Here is a 22,495-nt window from a genome sequence, read left to right as displayed (position 1 = left end):
TGTTCTCTAAAATTTGCCCCCCCCCCCCTTAAAATTATTACTATTAGTCTAGTGGAATATTAAATAACAGTGGTTTATTAATTTGTAATTGTTTAAACAAATGTAATTTGTTTAAATAACTTCTTTTTGAAAATTCGTATTTTCCCTAAAAATAATCCCTATTGGTCAAGTGGAATATTTATTAACATTATTATTATTATTACACCATTAAGCCATTTCCCTTTCGGGGTAGGCCTGACTCACTCGGTAGGGGAAAGGAGTAGTGTGTGGAAGGGATAGAGATTTTTCAGATTGATCCAGAATTCTCGTGCTATTTAAGTAAATAACACGTTCGTTCCGCAACAGTGCTCCGACCCAGGTTGCTGATCAATCTCTCTAGCAATCACCCCAAGCGAAGAACCTCACGAAGTCGTTTTATAAGGTTCCCCACTTGGGTCCATTAGTTGCCAAGGTCTTGTATCCAGGCGTCATTCACTCTACTGACACTCTTTTTATTAACTATTTGCCGCCATACTTTCCTGTCCTGGCATACTTCTCTAGCTTCTTTTATGTCCATGTATTTTTTCATGCAGGCTCTCGTGTTTCTGTGACTTCTTATGTCTCTTCTAAGTAGGGTCTCATTCACACATTCTAACCATTCTTTCCGCGGTCTACCTCTGGGCACGCTGCTATTTACTTTGCCTTGATACACTTGTTTCGTTAGTCGTTCATTTGGCATTCTCTCAACATGTCCGAACCATCTTAACCGATTTCTTTCCCATGTGTCTAGTAGCGTCTCTTCTGCTAAGTTCATTTATTTTCAATTATTCAAACCAATGAAATTTTTTTGAATAATTTCATTTCGATTTTTTTAAAATAAAAATTATTACTGTGGGTCTAGTGGAATATTTATCAGTAATCATTAATCACTGATTATTAATTAATTTAATAATAACTAATTTAACATTTATATTTGAGTAATAATTTTTATTTAAAACATTTTTTAAAAATAAAGTTAATCAAACAATGATGATAAATATTCCACTGAAGAAATATTAATAATTTGTGTTAAAAAAATATTTAAACAAATCTTATTTGCTTAAACAATTGGAAATTAATAAGCTAATGTTAATAAATATTCCAATAGACCAATAGTAATAATTTTTCAGGAAAAAAGAATTTTCGAAAAAATTGTTTAAACAAATTCCATTTGTTTAAATAATGAACAATTAATTAAAGAATGTTAATAAATATTTTACTAGACTAATAGTAATTATTTTTAGGGGGGAAACGAATTTTCGAGAAAAAAAATTATTCAAACAAATTTCATTTGCTTAAATAATTAAAAATAATTAACCAATGTTAATAAATATTCCACTAGACCAATATTAATAATTCTAAATACAAAAAGACGAGAATACATTGTTCAAAACGTCGATTTCATGAAAAATTGACATTTTTTTGTTTTAAGGGTAGTTTTCAGGTATTCGTAGGGTTGTGTCAGGGGTATCAAATTCATATTTCTGATAGATAAACTTTTTCCTTGGATAATTCACTACAGGCTCCCATACTTTCTCGTTACATTTTTTCAAACCCTAACAAATTATTCTAAAAACTAAAAAAGTGATTTTTTGAAAATAAAAAATGAGGGAATTTCTTTTCTCGTATTTGGAATAAAATAGGGGGGGGGGGCGGTGCCCTCTAGCATAGAAAAAAAAATTCCAGGCATTTTTAGACCACCCTAACGTACAACCATAGCAAAAGAAGCATTATTGTGGAATAAAAATCCAAAATTTGATTTATGGAATTAATGCACCATGACAATTTTTCTGTATTTTGACTGCAATATTTTGAATTAAAAAATTATTTGTTTTTTTAATAAAACTTACAGCAGAAAGTTAATTTTGTTATATTTTTCGAGATGAATACCTCTGAAGAAGAATTACGGGAAAATCTATAGTATTCACAGTGTAGTTAACTCAGTTCTTGATCTAAAGGCTCCATAAATTACGTGCAGTGGGCTTGAAAAATAAAAAAATCAACGAAATCTGACATTAGAAAATATCAACTGTTAAGTGTAGTTAGCAGTTCCGTGCGGTTAGATACGATTTTTAGGTTATGTCGTTATGACATCAGCTTCAAGAATTGACGGCCATTTTGTTTAGTCTGACAAATGAACCAAGACATAAGATCGTTTTTCTCGAAAAACTATTTTGAAGTTAGTGAAATTTATTGTAAAGAAAATTAAATTAACAAAATACTTCAATATTTTTATTTAACGTTGTCGAATAACGGAAAGCAACTTCAGCTTGTTAGTCGTAACCAAATGAAAACTCAAAATAGGGATTTTTGTGCGATTGTTATCTCTTCAAGCAGTAGATGGAAGCTTCTAATGTGTCCCCTAAGGGTTTACATTTTTCTTACACCTTCTCTATTCCTTTACACACCCTCCACACACTTACTTGGTGGTGGAAGATGGACCTACAGTTTAAGGTGGGTTCCGAACCACCAAGAGCAACAGCCTTAAGTACTTAGAGAAAACCTTTTTCTCTAGAGGTATCGGTCCCACGACTCTCCGGAGATGAACAACTCCCTTGCTAGGCTAGTGTTCACCGCATGGGCCACCGAGACTCTTCCAGAGTGCGAGGCGGGAATCGAACCCGCAAGCCGAAGGAGTGGGTCCAAAGCCTACGCTTTAGCCCCCACGACCATCGTCCCACTATCTCTTCAAGCAGTATGTAGGTCGGAAAATATGTAAAAGCTATCAAATTTGGATTTTTGAGTAAAGTTTCTCACATCACAGTATCAAAAAGTAAAAAACGTCGAATTTTGAATTAATGTTTAGTGACAAATTTGAACTTTTTAATCATTTTTGTTAATTTTTGCATTGCTTTTAACAAATTTCGATTTTTGACCTTAAGGAAAAATGAAATAAATTTGGATTGATATTTGATAATAAATTTATTTCTCTTCCTGTCAAATGCAAAATTTAATGCTGTCGAACACGTTCTCTTCTAACCACCCAGGGGGCTAACAAAGTTATGGATATGCTAGACACATCTTTGGGATATCCCTAAAACGTCGTTCATAACATGTCTTTTGGACATCCTGGGGTGCTCTAAAAACGTATAATGTCGGTACGAAAAATGTCCCGAGAACGTTCATGTCTTTAAGACGCCTTTAGGCCATCTTTAGGACATTGGACGTATTAAAGATGTTGATTGGGCTGACATAGGACGTCCTAGGAACGTCCCAATGACGTTCTTGGAATTTTCATAGATTTTTACCCAATGGGCTTTGTTGAAAATCTTTGATTGGGTTTCTAGATTTTATAGAAATATTTTATATATGAATACACACATTCCCAGTGACAGTTCGTAAGGCAACGATAGTGGCAATATTGCAATTTTATTCTCGGAGAAAAATGTGTTGACATAATTTCACTGAAGGATATAAGAAAAGAAACTAGATTAGTGTTGAATTCCATTTTGCATATTGTATCCAATGAGTGCTCTGTAACAACACAAGTACCTACATGAAAAATACATTCCACTCATCTGTGATATGTTCATTAACAGTGGTGCCAAATTGTCACTGCCTACCATGTCACTCGAGAACAGAAATATTACTCTATTTAAAATTATAGCTTTTATATAAAACGGACAATAGTTTTGATTTTTTAAAATAAAATCCACACGATATTTTTTTATATATCTATAGTTTTTTAGCTCAATGTAAGTTTTGTTTTCATACTATAAACTTTATAATATGGCGATTGTCCATGTTAGATATGGGAGACCCATGCAAAAAGTACTGAACATAATTGATGATATTTGACTTTTAATACAGACGATTAAGCTGAAAAAGGATATGCATAGTCAGAAAACAATATTTCTACATATTTTGAAAATTTAAGACAATTCGTCAGTGAGGAAGTAATAGGCTTTATAGCTTGAGTGCCAGGCGAGCTCTACAGGGGGCTCTCTGCCCGTGATATAACTAAGTAGAGTCCGACTTCGGCACAATTAGCTTAACCCTTCAACGAAAATAAATTTCTAATTGTCTGTGTGAATTTGGCAACATTCCTTTCATCGAGCTTTTCGAATGACCCAATCGGCATTGTGGAAAAGCGAGGACAATATTTTCGAGAACTAACCTTTCACCTCTCACCTAGGACCCTTCCAGGCTGGGTCGACTACGATGGGCGCGTTTGACCACTTATAGCGACACTAGCGCAATCTACAAGGAGGTGGAAAACTAAAGCGTATCCATGTGTTCGTGCACGTAAATGTGTATATTATTGGAATGTGTTGCATGAATTAAAACTAAAGAAAATAAACGAATTAATTCAAAATTACACAAATTTAAGACGAAAAATGTGTAAATACTGTTTCTTGTACCATTTTTCGGCATAAATTTGTACAAGTTTGCAATAATTCTCCAATAAATGAAGAATTACATGACACATGAAATGTAACCTTTTTTCAACATTTTATTTAATCGCATTATAATAGAGAAGGGAAATCAGTGACATCCTGGCACAGCACAAACATTTCAGTTTACTTTAACTTTGTTTATTTTTCAATGACCTTAGTTCACTGATTTCACTTCATACGGCGAGACACAACTTTTTTGAACTTGGCAAAATTTGAAGTTTGTTGACGAAACCATAACCTCAACAAACACAAGAATGGCGGCCCTAAGATATTTTCAGAAAATACTACTCCCACTTATGCCCGTACAGTAGAGCCATGTACGAGGAGGTGGATAATTACAAAAGTATATGTGATCACACCCGCCCATGGGAGTCGACCTAGTCTGGACCCTTCACTTTTGACCTCTGATCTTTGACCTTTGAAATTTTTGCATGTCTGATTTGACCTATTATTTTTAACGATTGGAATTTGACACTTCACCTCTCAATCTTGAGCTATGGTCTTTTTTCATTAACCTCTAATGTCAGATCATTGACCTCTTATCTTTGATTCTGATATATGACATATACATTTTCTGTTCTTATTTTTTGAATAATCATATTCGGATATACTTATGATTAATAGGTATTTGTGATTTACAACGCTTATGATACAATTAAAATTTCGCATGCAATGGGGGGATTCGAATGCACAAACCTAAGTACGCAAGTCAATAATCTTAACCACTGAACTATTACACGAATTGCGATCTGTAAAATAATCTCGAAATGCATTTGTAAGTGAGGGGTGGCAACCACGGGAAAGACTTCTGAATACAGCCATCGCACCAAATAAACAAAGGCTCACTCATTTACCTCATATCCACATAAGTCAGCTGAAACAGTCACGGAGCACAAACACGTCTTGCTACAATAAAATTGCAAGTGTACGCGGTCTGTGAATAAGTTATGCTATCCAAAATTGTGTTATTTTTTATAAATCCTTTTCCTTGCTAAGTGGGAATATGGAGTGATGTAACGACTGCCACGCAGAAATGTTAAAAAGGAATGTTTCTTAGGTGAAACAATCCATCCATTGCCGAATGCGCCGTGATTCATCCGATGGTTCGCGTGGATAGTTTGCGTTGTTATGACTAGGAGCGAGCTCCGCAAACCAATCGGATCGGTAATGTCCACTGCACCACTCTTTAACCGACGCGTCGGTTCAGTGGATTTTACATATCTTACAGTATGTAACACTAGGGAATAGAGGCTTATTTGACTAAATGATAACTGTTGAATTAACCTTCATTTCATTGTCACATTTACGAAATGCTAAGTGATTTTGACATTTCCACCCCCTTATTGAAAGTAGTTTATACTGTTACGTTTACAAGAAACCTTCTACATTTTTTGATAAGTAAATATTACATTTCTCTTTTCTGTGTGCGTGTATCGTCAACTCTATAAACAAAATTATGATTTTTTGCATGGATAAATACTCCTGATTTTATTTTTGAAATTGCATCATATATAATTTGAGAAAAAATATTCATCTTTTTGAAAAAATTATTTGATTCAGTTTATCCTAATAAATATTAAGAATTTTTCCTATTTCTAAGCCTCAATAATTCTTATGAGTGGCGTTTTAAGCAATTTGCAAAGTCTTAATACGTGTAATTGTTAAAAAATTAATTGAAAAAATGTAAATTAGAACGTAATATACTTTAAAATAATGATTATAGGTTACGCGAAAGTTGAATAATATGTCAACTATGAAAATGTTACAAACTCTCTACACTTTATATAACGACCGAAGGTACTTATAAGTACCAAAAGTACCCTCGGATTTCACCTCAGAGGTCCGGGGTTCGATCCCTGAGCTGGTACCCCTGGAAATTTTTCAATGTACCTTTACCGAGATTCTGGTGGTTCGGAACCCACCTTAAGCTGTAGGTCCCCCAAATCGTGTACTTGACTGCAACCCAGTCCGTCAATGATGGGGTAAAACCACGCTTTATCCAATATGTCTGGGCAGACTGCTTTCATCAGATCACTTGATTGCATTATAAAAATGCGTCCGTGACTGATGATATATACCGGGACAGCCCCGTGCAAAAATGATCCCTTTTTTACCAAAAAATTCCAGAACAACATATAACCTTTTTTCTCTATTCAAACTAAATATAATAAGTGTGTATAAATAATAATAATCAAAACGAAAAAGTAGTTTTTTTATTTAATATTTCAATTTCTCAAAACTAATGATAAATATTAAATTTTAAGTCTTTTAAATGTTTTTTAATGTTAAAATAATAATTAAATCTGCTTATAGACGTCATATCTAGGTAATTTTATGTTTGTTTCTGTTTTTATTTACAATATAATTGATAAGAAACTTAATCTTAAGTTTATTTTAAATTATTTTTAAATATAAAATAACAGGAATATCGATTATGTTCACATCTGGCTGTATGTTCAATAATCTTTAATTATTATTATTAATTAATTTAAATTTAGAAATTAAACTCGTAAACCACAACATTAATAAAAAGCTGTCTTGTTTCGGATGATATGAAAATCCGAGGACATTAAAAAAGATTTTATAATTCTGAAACAATAAGTAGAAATGAGAAAACAGCTTTATTTTGTTATTATGAAATTAAGTACGAAAAATAGATTGCTTTAACCATTAGATGTTAGGCTTTCTTTTTAAAAGCTATAAAGTCATAAATGGGAAGAAATTGGTAAGAGACGCGTTACCGGATGACATTTATTCTTATTTAATCGAATTTATTTTTATACCGAGTGAACTATAAATCATTGGGAAATAGGGTATTGTGGAAGAAATAGGTTTAAAAAAATCTTATAGTATAAAAAAGGAAGTGTCTACACGCACCGAAAAAATCTGGCTATTTGTACCGAAACTTCTGTAAAATAGCCCCATTTCTAGCTCTACTTGCACCAAAAATATCAGGACATTTGTACTGAAATTCCAGTACCCGTAACCACGGTCTATAAAAAAATGATTTCTCTAAACACAAGCGTATAATATTCTAGGGAAATGATATTGTCACATTTTTAATTTTCACCCATATACTTTTAGAATTCTTGATGTCTTTAAAATGCATAATACTTATAAAAATTTAAGTTTTTGTTTAGAATATCACCATTTTATTGAAAAGAATCTAATGAATAATGAAAGACCGTTTCAATCTCTCCGTGGCTAGAAGGACAGAAGGCAAAAAATAATCGCTTTTATGCGTCAGCATAAATTTTCATTATTTTGATGGGTTGTGGTAGCAGTAAATTTTTCTTGAATATTGCGATGGGTTGCCATTTGACTCTGGTTTGATCACAGGACGTAAACAAGTCGTACAATATTCTTTTAGTGTAAGAAGGGTCGCTTGAAATGTGAAATATGTCTCATTTTTATGTATATTGTTGAAAGCTCATTGTTGACGAACGCAGCAATTTTCTTAATGTGACATCGCTCAAATTTTTTCTTCACTTTCTGCTTCCAAAGTCAAAGTTAGTAGCTATACATTATAAGTGGTCTAAAAATTAAAACAACTTAAGAGCTCGGCTAAAATAAAGTATTATGACCTTGAGATAAATTGTAGCATAATTTTGCCATGAGTGGGACAATCTTTCATTTATATTTTTAAATTGAAGGAAAGCCTGTCAATTTTCTATTTCGAAAATTTAAAAATCATTCAGAGAGAATGTTTTGAGAGATATTTAAGACTAGAGTTTGTATTTGATAAATAAAATTTGTTTCTTTTCAATATCTCTGAAATTTGTTTCTATTTCTATTTAAAAATAAATATTTAATATAAGATGTTTTTTCTAGGTGAGTGCAAACATCAAGATATGTTTCCGACTGAACACGAGATAAGAAGGGATCCAGGACTGAATATTACAGTGCTCAGTAAGTTTGACAAAATTTGTAAATTAAGGTATTAATTCGATTTTCATATTGAAAATTAAAGATTTTTGACCAGAAAAGCAGTTGCAACATTTAATTTTTAAAGACAGATCAGCCGTTTAATTTTTGGAACGAGGCCCACTATTAGCCTCATTAATTCACAATTCACCAACTGATACGCAGTTGATTTACTGATCAGTGTGTGAAATTTGAATGGCGTCCAACTATCTTTAGTTCATTAAAGGAATTGATTCTGTGCTGGCTTGCTAATTAATTAGCAATGCCATTTTACTTTCAACAGAGATACAAATGTTACAAACGAAATTAAAATCAAACTGCTTAACCAACAATTATTGTGACTACAATAATTTTTGTGAACATAAATGTTTCAAGACTATTGAATCAAATGTTTTTATTTGTCTAAAGTTAAGTTAAAGTAAAGTACTAAAAACTATGTTATAAATGTTTATCGAATCATTAAGTATTATTGAAAGTGTTATTCATGTTTATTAGATTACTCGAGAACGGAAGTTTCATTCGCTGTGATCAGTATGTTTGTGATGATAATGGGTTTTGGATTTTCTATCTACACGTTCCGCAATCCACGATACATGTTCAAACGACTAGCTGGTGGAATCCATTTTATAACAGGTAAGTTGGTTAAAATTTGGATCAGGACATTTTTGATAATATTGATGGAATGATACAGAATAGATGTACTTTTTAAAAAGCTGAACGAGAAATAATTGATTTTTATAGTACCAGCCAGAATTGTTAGTCCACTAAAAACAAATTCGATTATTTTCGATTATTTTCACACTGCTTAAATTCAAGAAAAAAGAGCTGTTAAACCGTCTATTTCTGCTGTAAAATAACGAATTGTCTAGGTGCAGCGAAAATATACAGGGTGGACACGCTAAGGGCTTACTAAAAAATATGCAACCTGTCTTAGACGCTAATGCTATTCTTATGGGAGTGTATTCGGGTTGCATACATTTTGGTAAGCCCCAGCGTGTCCACCCTGTATGTTTTACAGTCACCGAGTTTCAGTGAATCGAGAGATGACCGTAAAATAAATAAACAAATATGCATAAAAAATGTATAGATACAAAGTTTAATTTTTTTAATTGTCTTGATTTTAACGTCTCTTGTTGCATTGATATTGATTTGTCTTAAAATATAATATTATTTTAATTATAATATTTTGTCTAATTTTGCCTGTGAATAACAAATTTTTTCGCAGTCGAGAGTCAGGGAATTTGGAAATAGTCAGAGAATTTATGAAAGATTGAAGTTGTAATTTATACCATTTTGTATCACAGTTGTTAATGTAATTTTTAAGATAAAACGATAAATCAGATTTTTTTGCATTAGCATTATTGAACAGATACAAAAAAAAATAAGCAAGGACAAAACAAGGAATTTTGAAATTTGGATTTTATAGCAAGGCTTATAAAATAAAAAATTGATAATAAGAAAGGAATGGTTTGGCAATAAAAAGGAAAAAATATTATTCCAAAATAATTTTGGAAAAAATACGAAATTTATTTAGTTGTTTCTAAAAAAATTATTATTTTCATAATTTTTAGAATTATTTGTATCGACTTCATTTTTTTGTATCGTTTCGGAAGGATATCAAGTGGATCAAATATTAAAAATGTAACTCACTATACTCATTATACTCATGTATTTTGACACATTAATTACGAATATGATAGTGAAAATAGGAACAAAAATTAGGCAAAAAATTGTCAAAAAACCTAAAATAAAAGTTGTAGATCAATCAAAAATACCATTTAAAAATTCGATAAAAGAAGGATAATGTTGGTAAAAAGTGTAGAATACCTTCATGTAGAACTTGAGGAACCCCTGTTATTACCGATTAGTAGAAAAAAAAAGTTTAGATCAGACCAAGACTGGTCACAGAAATAATTTAAGATACTTTTCTACCTCTTTCTAATAAACAAGTAGGGGTGAGGACTAACCTTGTGACTAGCCATAAAGATAATTAAAATCACATCCGTACGCTTTTTCAATGACTCGTGTGGGGGGCGGGGGGAGGCTGCGTTCGTATAGGGCAGCAGTTAGGAAAAAAATCGAAGGTTATCACTTTTTAGAAACTTATCCTTTTAAATAAAAAAGAACAGAACAAATTTTTATACCGTATTTATATTGGTTTTGGTTTAAAAATAATTAAGCTCTTAACTGCGGTAAGCTTGGAGTACTTGGAAGTATATTTGAAAAAATAATATTTTGTCATTTTTTTTAGTTTTATATTTTGTTTTTATTTATATATTATTTTTTAAAATAATTTTTATACTTTTATTTTGCCTTTTTCTAGCTTTTGTATCTGATTATTTTCGATAAAATTTCTAGTTGCTCTTTCCCTGATAGCCAATTTCAATGCATTGAGTCACCTGAAAATAAGGATTTTCAACGCTTCTGCGTGATAAAAATCGATGCATCTATCATCAGGAGGACTCGAGTGTGTCCCGGTATAATTATTTACAAATTCTTTGGAATGATTCACCATTTTATGTAAATAACGAGAATTCTTTGAATTCGCGAAGCCTTTATTTTCAAATTGTTGGTCAATAGCATCCAGACAATCTTCTTTGCTACTTTCGCGAATCGTTTGTTCCAAGATTGAATTTACAGTAAAGCTGTATGTAATTAACGCACAAGCTACTGCAGAAATGTCGTATTTTGCAAGTCATATATTTTCTGCTACAGTAGCATTGTGAATGTATTTGACTTTTTTTGTCAAACAAATATGCCATACGTCAATAGTGATTCTACAAGAACAGTATTCTTTTTATGCATACCCCAGTATATTTCAATTGGGATCAATTCAATTTCGCGTAACATCAAGGGTTTTTTTGTGATTTTAGAAAATCACGTTGAAGCTAAAAATACTATATTTTTCCTTGATATTTCTATTTAGGTAGACTTCAAACACGTGCAAACACGTCCAAACATGCGATAGTTACGTCACACACTCATGGCGCTCTTCACACTCGCTTTCGCACAAATACGACTTCGGTTTCGGTCGCGTCAGACTGGATGGAGAAGAAAGAGACGTTGAGAGAAGAGCGAAAGTGATGGACGTATATGACAGAAAATCTAAATTTTCTCGTAAAATAATGTTTTTAGAGAAGAAACGTTTTTAACATAATATATTTGTTTTTATTCTCTACAGTTTTCTATTTGACTGATTTAAATTTCTGTAAAAACGGTTTTTAGGTGTTTAGACCTTAAAAATTGAATTTGTGTCTACTTCCACTATCATATTTATAATTAACGTGCCAAATTTAATTTGGTAACCCACAACTAAAAATAAAAGTTTAACTCTTGGGTTTGATCATATAATACATGCATATACCTATTTTGTTTATATTATCATTATTACAACTATTTTTTTAGAAGTACCCACTAAATTGCTACAAAAATCATTTTATAAAAATGCTTTTTTACAATTATATTTGTACGAAAATTTTCAAAAGGCTTGCTGCAATTTTACAGGAAATGTTCCCTTAATACACAAATTATTTTGGTTTGGAGATTCTCGAATTTTAAAGGCCTTGAATTTTCTATTTTAAATCCTTCAGATGTAGAATCGTTCAGCTTTCAATTCCGGCTCTCAAAATCTTCAGTTATGAGGCTTTGAGACCGAAAATGCAAAGTATCACATTAGAAAAATTTACTTATTTTGATAATTGATAAATAATTATTAATTAAATTTATGTTTGCAGGTGCCTGTGTTATGGTCGTCATACAAGTGCTTCTTTCGTCCATTGAATATCAAAAGCATTTCATGTTCGAAATTCACCCACCGGATGCGATTACATGTTACGGATTTTCTCTGGTCCTGGCATGGCTCGTCTTCATCATCAACTTGATGTCAGGCTGTGCTTTCATAATCTTCTCCAAAAAAAGAAAACGTGACAAGGCTCCAACTGAAGAAATTGCCATGGCTGATGAACCCACTATCATAGGGCGCTAAAAATTGATCAAGATTGTTTAATTACTAAAAATAACCTAAAATACGAGTAAATAGGCCTGCGATTTTAGATCTCGAACTAGTTTTGAAAACGCTCGTATTTTCTGCAAAAAAAATAACTTGACGGTAGAGCTAAGATGAATATTAATGACTGAGAATGTGGAATTATCATTTAAAATAAACTTCGCTAAAATAGAGAGGTCATTTAAAATTGATCTACAATGTAGATGTAAAATCTAACTTCTTAAAAAGAAGAATCTCAAATTGAAATATGTTTACATTATTTTTTGGAATTAGTCAGGATTTGACTGTCAATTAATTTGAATGATGATGGTAAAATGAAAACAACTCTGCTCTTAGAACTAACAGATATGACACAGCTACCTTTTTCTTTTTTCAAGAAAAAAAGTGCCACGAATTTTGAGACATATTCTCCTAATATAATATAAGTGATATCAATATCCTTTTTATCCAACTCAAAAGTCTTATATATATACATATATATTCTATTTTAATGTTCCTTGACATTTAATTACGTATATTTCTACTTCTAGTCATCTCTAGTCACTTCCAGTCATCGATTTCGGAATTTCGAACTATTAAAATCTTCCATTGCAATTCACCTACAACCTTAAAAAATGCGATTCTTACCCTCCGCAATCGTCTTAAATAATAAATAATTAAATTTCAAATACTGCGATTAGATTATTTCAGGATTTTTTGAAATATTTATTATTTCAAATAGAATTTGACACTGTTTTAAATATATTTGCAATCCAAAGCTGCTAAATATTTACGATATTATTACAAGTCACGAATATTATTTACAGATTATAATTAGATAATCTAACTGAAGTTCGAACAAATTTTCACTCTTGAATTTTGGGACCTTTACAATCCATGATTCAACGGGAAATTATATAACATTATTTTTTCTGTTAACTATTTTTATTATTATCGACATCACTTGTGGAATACTATTGTGTAAAAATGATTGAATATTATATTAAAATGTATATTCACGCCAACTTTTATCGAATACTTTGTAACTATTTATATAAGAACTTAAGGAAATAAAAATTCCCAATTATACGATATAAATGTTTTTCATTTTGGAATTAAGAACAAAGTCGTCTTAATGCAATTTTATTTTCCGATGATGAAAAACGTATGTAACAGGCTCTTTATCTCGTTCAGTATGTGTACAAATACAAATGAACAGTTTACTTTTATTGCATCAATAAGGACGTCTCACGTGTACAAAAGTTAACTACACGTCATATTTAAACATCTACGATAAAGTTTACTACACTACATATGTTTCAGTCCCATTCAGAGCTATTAGAGTAAAAAAGATTTTACTTTCGCTTTTGGTGAACTCGATAGAGCCTCGAGTCAACGAATAGTTCTTATTTGCCTTGGCACGTCGTCACACCCAATCTGAAAATATTTTCGGAACACCTAGACGCTTCAGGGACGACGATTTGGGTTTTGTGCCTTGAGCTAATCTTTCTTGAAAACTTTCAGAGGCACTGAAGAATTTCTGTCTTCCAAGCTCCTCGTTGCACTTAGTGAGCTTTAAGTCGAAGTTCTAGTCTTAAGATGAACCTAAGTTTCAGATGATTTCTTTTCACGATTGTTAAAATTACAAATGTTTGTCTCATCTTTTTTTGTGATTTGAGTCCTTTTATCACTTTAGAGTTTTGTTAAAAGTCTATTTATGACGCACTTTTCACTAGGCACAGAGTTTGGTTTCCTCTTCGCAGTCGAAATCATAATTCTCATCTGGTTGAGATGAGTTTTCTTCGTTCTGATTTTCGATTTCACCATCTGTTTGCTCGTCGCTTGAGCCGGTTTCGAAGCCTTCAATCAGCTTCGCATATCTGTGAATTGAGGAAATGAATTTTATTGTACTGCATACTAGATTCAGTAAAAAATGAAAAATTTTGAAATTATAAATCGCTACGACGCAAAAAAGAAGCGTATTAGGGTGCTAAAAAGCATAATTAATTTTAATCTATAGATAAGCAGCTTAGTTACCCGCTTTCGAAAAAATGATAAAAAAATTGGTTGTTTTCAGAGTTTACAATTTTCTTTAGTTTTATTTTTTTTACATTTCTGCTCTCTAAATATGAATCAGTGAAAAATTCACTGATTGAAATAGTAGTTAGACATTTTGCTAATTAATCAGTGATTTCGGACTTATTCGCTAATCAGTTGAGTAACACCAGAGTAAATCATGTGAAGCTTAACCTCTAAATTTTTAAGTTAAGCGTTGTTATTACTGTTTCACTTAAGTAGCAAGAAGAATTCCTAAATGAAATCAATTTTTTAATTTTCGGGATGTAAGCCTGCTGAATTAACTGCGGGATAAATATACTCTTACTTGTATAAGAAGTACTGACTTAAGGGCATGTGATACTTCCCAGTGGGCACAAAATTTGGCGACGTCTTTACGACATCGTGACGACAACTTTACGACACCTTTACGATATCCTATGTCCATGTCGTTCAGTTGTCTTGGCGATATTGTAAAGACATCGTCAGATCATACGACTTATTTACGATATCGTAAAGACATCTTAACGACATGGACATAGGATGTCGTGAAGTTGTCGTAAAGATGACGTAACGATGTCGTAAAGACGTCCCCAAATTTTGTGCCCACTGGGTTAGAAAATTGTCGATTTTACCAGTTTTAGGTTCCCCCGGCTTTTTTTCTAGAATAATAAATATTTTGTCTTAAAAATTCGGGAAATGATAGCGAACATGCTAACATACGTCCCCACACACTTTTTTGTGGGTTAATTCAAAAAAGCTTTAATTTAGCAAAATGTGATTAATTTGCATAGCGCTTAGGAAATAGTATCGATTTTTTCAGTGTTAGATTCCCCGGCTTTTTTCCTAGGATAAGAAATATTTTTCCATCAAAATCTGGGAAATGATAGCGAACATGCTAACGGACGTCCTCACACACTTTTTTTTGTGTTTTTTTATCAAAATTTTTTTGATATTGCTAACAACGTGCGAGTATATTTCGAGGTTATGTGTGTTACAATTCAACCGAGCGTTACTTCTAAACTACACAATATTTTGGACGAAAGCTTTTGACTTACAAATAAACATAGTAACTAATCTCCCGGAACTAACCTTGTTTGCAAGCAATCAAAAAAGTTTATTTCATAAATAATTTCAAGATTATCATCGAAAAGGCAGATATGAAAAACGACCTGACCTCAAAATAATGAATATGCATAACATTTTTAGTTAGCATAATATATATTTTTTGTTATCCCTGAAAAAAGAGTCCGGGGACGTCCGTTATGATATTTTATAGCATATCTGAATTCAGTTTTAAAAATTTTCATTTTTATGGAAAGAAAAGCCGGGGAAACAGTAAGTATCACATGCCCTTAACGGTTTTGTATATAACAGTCCAATTGTGAAATTAAAGTAATATACAGGGTTGGTAACGTATTCTACGCATTATATTTGGTTTTCTACGCGTATATTACGTATATTGCCTCTTTAGTTTTCTACGCGTGTTGACGTATATTACGTTCGAATGAAAACTTTCAGTGCGCATGCATCAATATAGAAAAGTACCTAAAATAGTCTATTTTTCTTGATGTAAGTCGTGGTTGGCGTGTCCGCATTTCAACTTTTCATTACAGTAAATAGTAAAAAAATGTATTGAGGGGGTCTGAAAGAAAATGTAGGACCAATTGTCCTACAGATTCATGAAAGTCGAGAAAAGAAAAAATGATATTTTGTGCGTCATTTGTGATAGTATAATTTACAATACTGCAGAATCTAGAATCATAGATAATTTTTCAGATTTTTATGTTAATCGATTCGTGTTATACTATTTATTTTATTTTATTCGTCTCGTAAATCTCGTAGCAAATACCAATATTTAAAAATTCTTTGATTTTGAATAAATGTTAAAGCAGTTTGAAGTTATAATCAGTTATAATTATAATCAGGTTCCCAGTGGGCACAAAATTTAACGACGCCTTTACGACATTGTTACGACATCTTTACGACAACTTTACGACATCCTATGTCCATGTCGTTTCATTGTTTTTGCGATATTCGGGGCATAACAAATCGGATTTATGACATTTTTTAATGATCAAATTTTAAAATCCTAACCTGTAATTAAAAAAATTTTACATATATAATAAGGGTGATTTTTGGGAGTGATGCTGACATATTTCATCCAGTCTATAGTTCAGGATATTAAAAAGAGATTTTTGACGTTTTCCTAATTGAAAAATATAGAAATTCTAATCCGTTTTGTGCATGCCTGAATAATGGGTGGCGTGTAATTGTAGTTGAACTCCTAAAAATTCAAGATTCGCGAATTTCTTCCGAAATAATATCATTTTTGATCCTCCTAAATGATATAACAAATCAAAACTTAGGAAAAATTGTATTCTATCGTTCACATCAAATTTTCAGTTTTTGGATCCATTTCAATCGAACCTATCACTTGAGAAACTTAATTAATACTCTGTTGATTCTAAGCAATTGGAAATCAGAAAAGCCAAAAAATATTACAGATGCGATAAATCTTATAAATACACTTTTTGCTTATAATGTTTGGCAGGATATTTTACGTCGCTATAGATCATAAATTTTTAAAGTTGAAATATCTACTAATGGAAGAATTTTGTATTTCTTCAATGATTGGTTTCAAATTGAATCGCTCAGAATATTGTTTAATATTCGAGGATATTTATGGAATTGGAAATTGTAAAAAATGTGCTTAATTTAGAATTTTTTTAAATATGCGAAAATAAATGTGGTTTCGGAATGAGTCATAGGCACTCATCTTAAAAAAGTTAAATATGTTGAACCTAAAATCTCTTCAGCTTGAACCAAAGAAACATGCTATAATTTTGTTTCTTGATTTATAAACTTTTAATTTCTTTTGTAAATTTGAAATGTTTTAAAAGCCGCAAAAACATTTTTTTACCATAAAAGACAAATAATAGCATGGTCTTTTTGGTTTAAGCTGAATAATGAAAATGAAATTTAAATTAAGGAAATTTTTTTATAAAAAAATGGTCATCATTGCTCATGTGTAAAAACTGTACATTTAAGAAATTCGCCATACTTTTTTAAACAATAGCAATACTTTTTTATTATTCAAAAACTTTAATTTTCAAAGAAAAAAAAATATTATAGAAGATATTCAACGAATTTCAAGATTATTTTTTTATTAATTTTATCTGCGTATCATTTTATTTTTTAAATGGTCGAAGATTTATCTATTGTATGACGTATTTCTGTTGTTTGAAGCTTGCCGAAATATAATAAACACAATCGTGTGTAAAGAGTTTGGAATTCCTCCAATTAAAGAAAAAGTAATTTCTTTTAAAATGAGATTTAAATCCCTGTTTGTCAGATTGTTTGATAATATAAGAAAGACATAAATTAGAGGGCTCTTACCTGACACTGTATCAGACAGGGGTTGTTCTTCTCAAAGTGTCGAGGGGCCATTCAGATCTGACTGGCATGGGCGGAAGAGATTCTTCGAGGGAGAATGTTACAAATTCATGATGAATACTTGGACTATATTCCTCTTGTAATACGTCTGCGGTCGTACTGACCTGAAAATGATTGAGTAGACAGGTTATCCTATAATGTCAAGACTGTTATTGACATAAATTTCAAAGTTTCTGTTATTTTGCTTTATAATTAGAAAAATGAATATGGATGAAATTAAAAACATCAATGAAAACTTGTCCTGAGAAAATTTCGTTCTTATTTAAAATAATATCTTGTTTTAAATGTAAGGATTTTTAGCGCACGAAAACTATAGGCATCGTCCAGCGATATATTTGTTGATTTTTCCATAAAAATAGTACTTGTAAGTACAATATAGCAGATACATATTGAATTGAATTTTGCAGCGTATTTATGTAAGAAACTGTGATAAATGTAAATAACATCCGTAATTCATCAATTTTATAAATTGACATTCAAACATTTAGAAAAAGAATTCCTCTTCACTAATTTATTGTCATCGTGTCCTACGACTATTTTTAATAATTGAATAAAGTTAATCGTTATCTTGAAAATAATGATAATATTAAAAATGGTCAACTGAAACAGAAATATATACTTTTAAGGGCATGTAACACAGCTAAATACCTACATTGCCGACCTCACTTTATCAGATCACTGAATGTTTTTTTGAACCTAAGAACTTTTTTTGTAAATAAAATATCGAGCTGAAACTTTGGGAAATGTATTAGAGTACAATAAACTACGTTTAGGTACTGCATTTTGGTAGGAACTCTACTGAAAATTATTTCATCTTTTTTCTGAACCTCGACATTTTTTGAACGTTCGAACTTTTTTTATACATAAAATATCGGTCTCGAACTTTGAGAAATTCAAGAGCCGAAAGAAACCTACGTTAAAGTACAAAGCTTAATAATAAAAGATGTAAAAAAATATATTTCAACCATGGACATAGGAAACACGGGACTAGGAATGCCATCCTAACTTGTCGAGCGGGGTTGAAGCTTTCTTACGAAGTGCCATTTGATTATGCGCACGAGCATTTTTGCCGACAAACTGTGCATGAAAATAAAAACATGTGGGCGCTGCCATGTTTGTCGCGGGACATCAAAAGGTGGCGGACCTCCCCTCTGATTGCATCACCCCCGCAATGGCATGCCTAGTCCCTTGTTTCCTATGTCCATGATTTCAACAGTCAATTCCAACGGCATCAGCCAGTAACGTTGTACACGAAAATTCGAACCCTGGCGGCCACTAGACGAAGCTCTTAGAGGGTTCGTATTTTCGTGTACAACGTTACCGGCTGATGCCGTTGGAATTGATTGTTGAAATAATTTTTCTACATTTTTTATTATTAAGCTTTGTACTTTAACCTAGTTTTCTTTCGGCTCTTGCATTTCTCAAAGTCTGAGATCGATCTTTTATGCATAAAAAAACTTCGAACGTTCACAAAATGTCGAGGTTCAGAAAAAAGATGAAATAATTTTCAGTAGAGTTCCTACCAAAATGCAGTACCTAAACGTACTTTATTGTACTCTAATACATTTTCCAAAGTTTCAGCTCAATATTTTATTTACAAAAAAAGTTCTTAGGTTCAAAAAAATATTCAGTGAGCTGATAAAGCGAGGTCGATACTATAGGTATTTGGCTGTGTCACATTTATTATGGAATATATGTACGATGTTATCTATTCATAAATGTGTTAAAATATATATTTAATTCCATCTTTAGACATTCTATCTCTTCTTAACAGCTGATAATAGTTAAATATCACTTTGGTTAATAAAAACACAACAGATTAATTCTAGATATGTAAATTTCTTGATCTTTTTATTGTCTATTTTCGTCATATTTTAGTCGCATGCTAACAGTAAAAATTATCTTTGACTAATTTTGAAGTTTTTGTAATCGATACTTATTAGATTAATATTAAGGGGTTTTTTTATTTTCATCAATATATTGTGCTAAAATGTTGAAAAATGTAACTGAGAACAGGGCTTTAGATCCCTAACTGAAATACAATTAATAACATTGAATAATTTTAAAACAATAAAACTCAAATAGGGCTGGCAGTTGTTCTCTTATATTTATATTTTGAAACATTTCCCAAAATTTCAAAGCAATCTTTAAATTTTTCAAATTATAAAGCTACCAAATATAAATCATATAATTCTTCACGTGGTACTCTGGTACATGACCTTAAAGCTTTATTTTAATTTGGGCAGATATTGATTATCTTAAAATAAAAATGGAATAATTCTTTAAAAAACCAATATGAATGTTTTCAACTTCAAGGGTTTTAATACCTAGAATTTTAAAATTTACAATTCTAAATGATTTCAAGAGCGTTAGAAACATGGCCAGTGGTGTATTCGAAGCCTGGTGCGCCTTTGTGGCGTTCTAGTTTACACTAAAAGGGCCATTTATACAGTATTGAGAATTTAATTTTAGGTCAGTATAGAAGCCACTTTATGTCAGCATTACGTTATACGGCATTATGAAGTCGTCCTGCGAACATTGAGTTCCACGTAAAGAGACGTGTGTAACACTGTGAGTGATGTACAATATTTTATTCAAAATCAGAATTTTATGAGACTGCAGGGCCGTTTGAAAAGGGAGTCGTGAAAAAATATGACTAACGAGACAGTCATCAACTTGCGTTGTGATTGGAAACCGGGTATGGCTCAAAATTTTTTATGTGGCTCGGTCCGAGCTAGAATATCATGTGGTGACATTATTTTTTTAACAGTACGGTTAAAGAAAACATTGTGCGTTATTCAATGACCGTTTGTGGAATTATTTACGTTGCAGTCTATGCTTAAGTCACAGAATTATTTCTTACTAAAATTTGTTGGTTTTTAAAGTGTATAAAACATGATCTTACCTAATTGCCAAATATTTTATTGTTAAATGTGAATTTAAAAAACGTTAAACGCAGATTATCAAAAAATGATCCCAATTTTTCATAAAAGTGTGATATTTAAAAAAATAGTATAGATATTTAAATTTTTTTCTGGTTCTGCTATAATTTCTCGATCTCTTTCGAAATTGTCGAGAAATTAAAAAAAATTTAAGCGTGACAAAATGGCGCTGGTTTTTCTGAAAATAATCAATGTTAATCTATTCAAAAAACCATATTTTTTTCTAGACAGAATCTCTGCCCGCGCCTTGGCAAGAAGCGAGAATTTGTTGAGTCTCAGAAACGAAAATTCACGTTTTTTCCAAAACGCCGCAAGATCATTAAAAATCAAAGATATAAAGTTGTTTTGCAAACAAAGGTTGTAAAATTATTGATACAATTTTTTAAGATTGATTTTTTTTCTCAAAAATACAATTTTATGGGGTCCTAAAAAATAAAGAAGAACGTAATTTAATAGACCTTTTTTGTCTTTCATCATAACAAAAAATTGTATTGTTAAAAATAAAAATCTTTAAGAATTTTTTACGCATTTTTGCAATAACTTGAAAAATAAAGCGAGAAAGGAAAAAAATTTAAAGATATGGTTTCTTTATAATATAGAGTTCCGGTTTTAGAGTGTAAGCCACTCAGATTATATTCTGAGGGGCAGTGTTGACCAAAAGGGAAGTGTTGTATGAAAAACGGGAAAAATTAAACGATTTCAGGCAGTATTAAATTTTGCAATACAATATTAAATAATGAATAATAAAATATGTATTAAATAATATGTGTACTTATATAAGACTACATTGAGAAATGAAAATTTCAATCAGTTAAATTACTTTTCTTTTAACATGTAAAAAGACGCATCACTCATCAGGCAGTAGTATATGTATTAATATTTCCTTAGAACATACCCTGCAGCCACTCACAACCAGTAAACGTTTTCAAACTTTCAGTAGATGACTTTTGTCAGTAAGCATTTAAAAATTGCGAAATTAAAAGAAAATATATTCATTTTGTTCCTGTAATTTGTTTAAAAAAGTTTAAAATTTGATAAATTCAATAAGCATAATTGAGGCGCTATGAACGGCCACTAAATAAAGCCCACTTTGATCGAAAATCATTTATTGCAGTTACAAGCAGTTTAGCTTTGGCAATATCGTTAAATGTTAGAAATATGTAAAGAAACAAATTTTATTTTGCAACGAAACGTGCTTAAAGTTAAAGTGGTTCTTGGGAAATGATAAAGACCATTGCGTAAAGTCCACTTTGTTTTTTTCCTCTTACGAAGAAAAATAATGATGAGGATTTAAAAAAACTAAAAGATCATTTTTAAAGTTTTAGAATTTTTTTTGTATTGTTTCCCCTGTAAATTTTTTTTGAGCTTTACCTAGTTGTCATTCACAGTATCTCAATTCATTGCCTGTGAAATTTGAAACTTTTTTAGGTAATGTCACATATACAAGGAATTTCAAAAACTGTAAATTCCAAATATCTTATTTTCAAAACGCATATTGCAAAATTATATACATATGTTTTAATTTTTGCCCGTTGATGAACAAAAGGTATCTGCTGAGAAGGTTCAGTTTGTGGTGAATGATCACTGACTTGGTCAACGATAAGCTTTATACCCCACCATCACATCTGCCCAAAATTATGTGAATATTTGTGGCTTCGCAGACATATTAATTAACTCGAAATAATTATCATAAATTACCAAGAACTTTGCAATAACTT

The 22,495-nt window shown here is 31.3% G+C and overlaps 2 protein-coding genes across 2 annotated transcripts in view; one reads left to right on the top strand and one right to left on the bottom strand.

The window, feature by feature from the left end:
* LOC117171243 (transmembrane protein 114) overlaps positions 1–13,386 on the top strand; it is an 88,010-nt gene extending 74,624 nt beyond the window's left edge. Inside the window, exons 4-6 of the mRNA XM_033358357.1 lie at positions 8,247–8,324; positions 8,835–8,972; positions 12,074–13,386. Coding sequence (XP_033214248.1) covers positions 8,247–8,324; positions 8,835–8,972; positions 12,074–12,324 — 467 coding nt within the window. The 3' untranslated portion in view covers positions 12,325–13,386. The remainder of the gene's footprint in view (positions 1–8,246; positions 8,325–8,834; positions 8,973–12,073) is intronic.
* A 66-nt stretch (positions 13,387–13,452) lies between these two features.
* The window catches only part of LOC117171242 (voltage-dependent calcium channel gamma-5 subunit), a 154,890-nt gene continuing 145,847 nt past the window's right edge, over positions 13,453–22,495 (bottom strand). The window contains exons 10-11 of the mRNA XM_033358355.1: positions 17,779–17,939; positions 13,453–14,204 (exon numbers count right to left, since the gene is read on the bottom strand). Coding sequence (XP_033214246.1) covers positions 17,790–17,939 — 150 coding nt within the window. The 3' untranslated portion in view covers positions 13,453–14,204; positions 17,779–17,789. The remainder of the gene's footprint in view (positions 14,205–17,778; positions 17,940–22,495) is intronic.

Source organism: Belonocnema kinseyi, chromosome 4 (assembly GCF_010883055.1).
Source record: "Belonocnema kinseyi isolate 2016_QV_RU_SX_M_011 chromosome 4, B_treatae_v1, whole genome shotgun sequence".
In the NCBI taxonomy this organism is placed as follows: Eukaryota; Metazoa; Arthropoda; class Insecta; order Hymenoptera; family Cynipidae; genus Belonocnema; species Belonocnema kinseyi.
The sequence above is the reverse complement of the archived record's forward strand: the minus strand, read 5'-3'. Positions and strand labels throughout refer to the sequence as shown.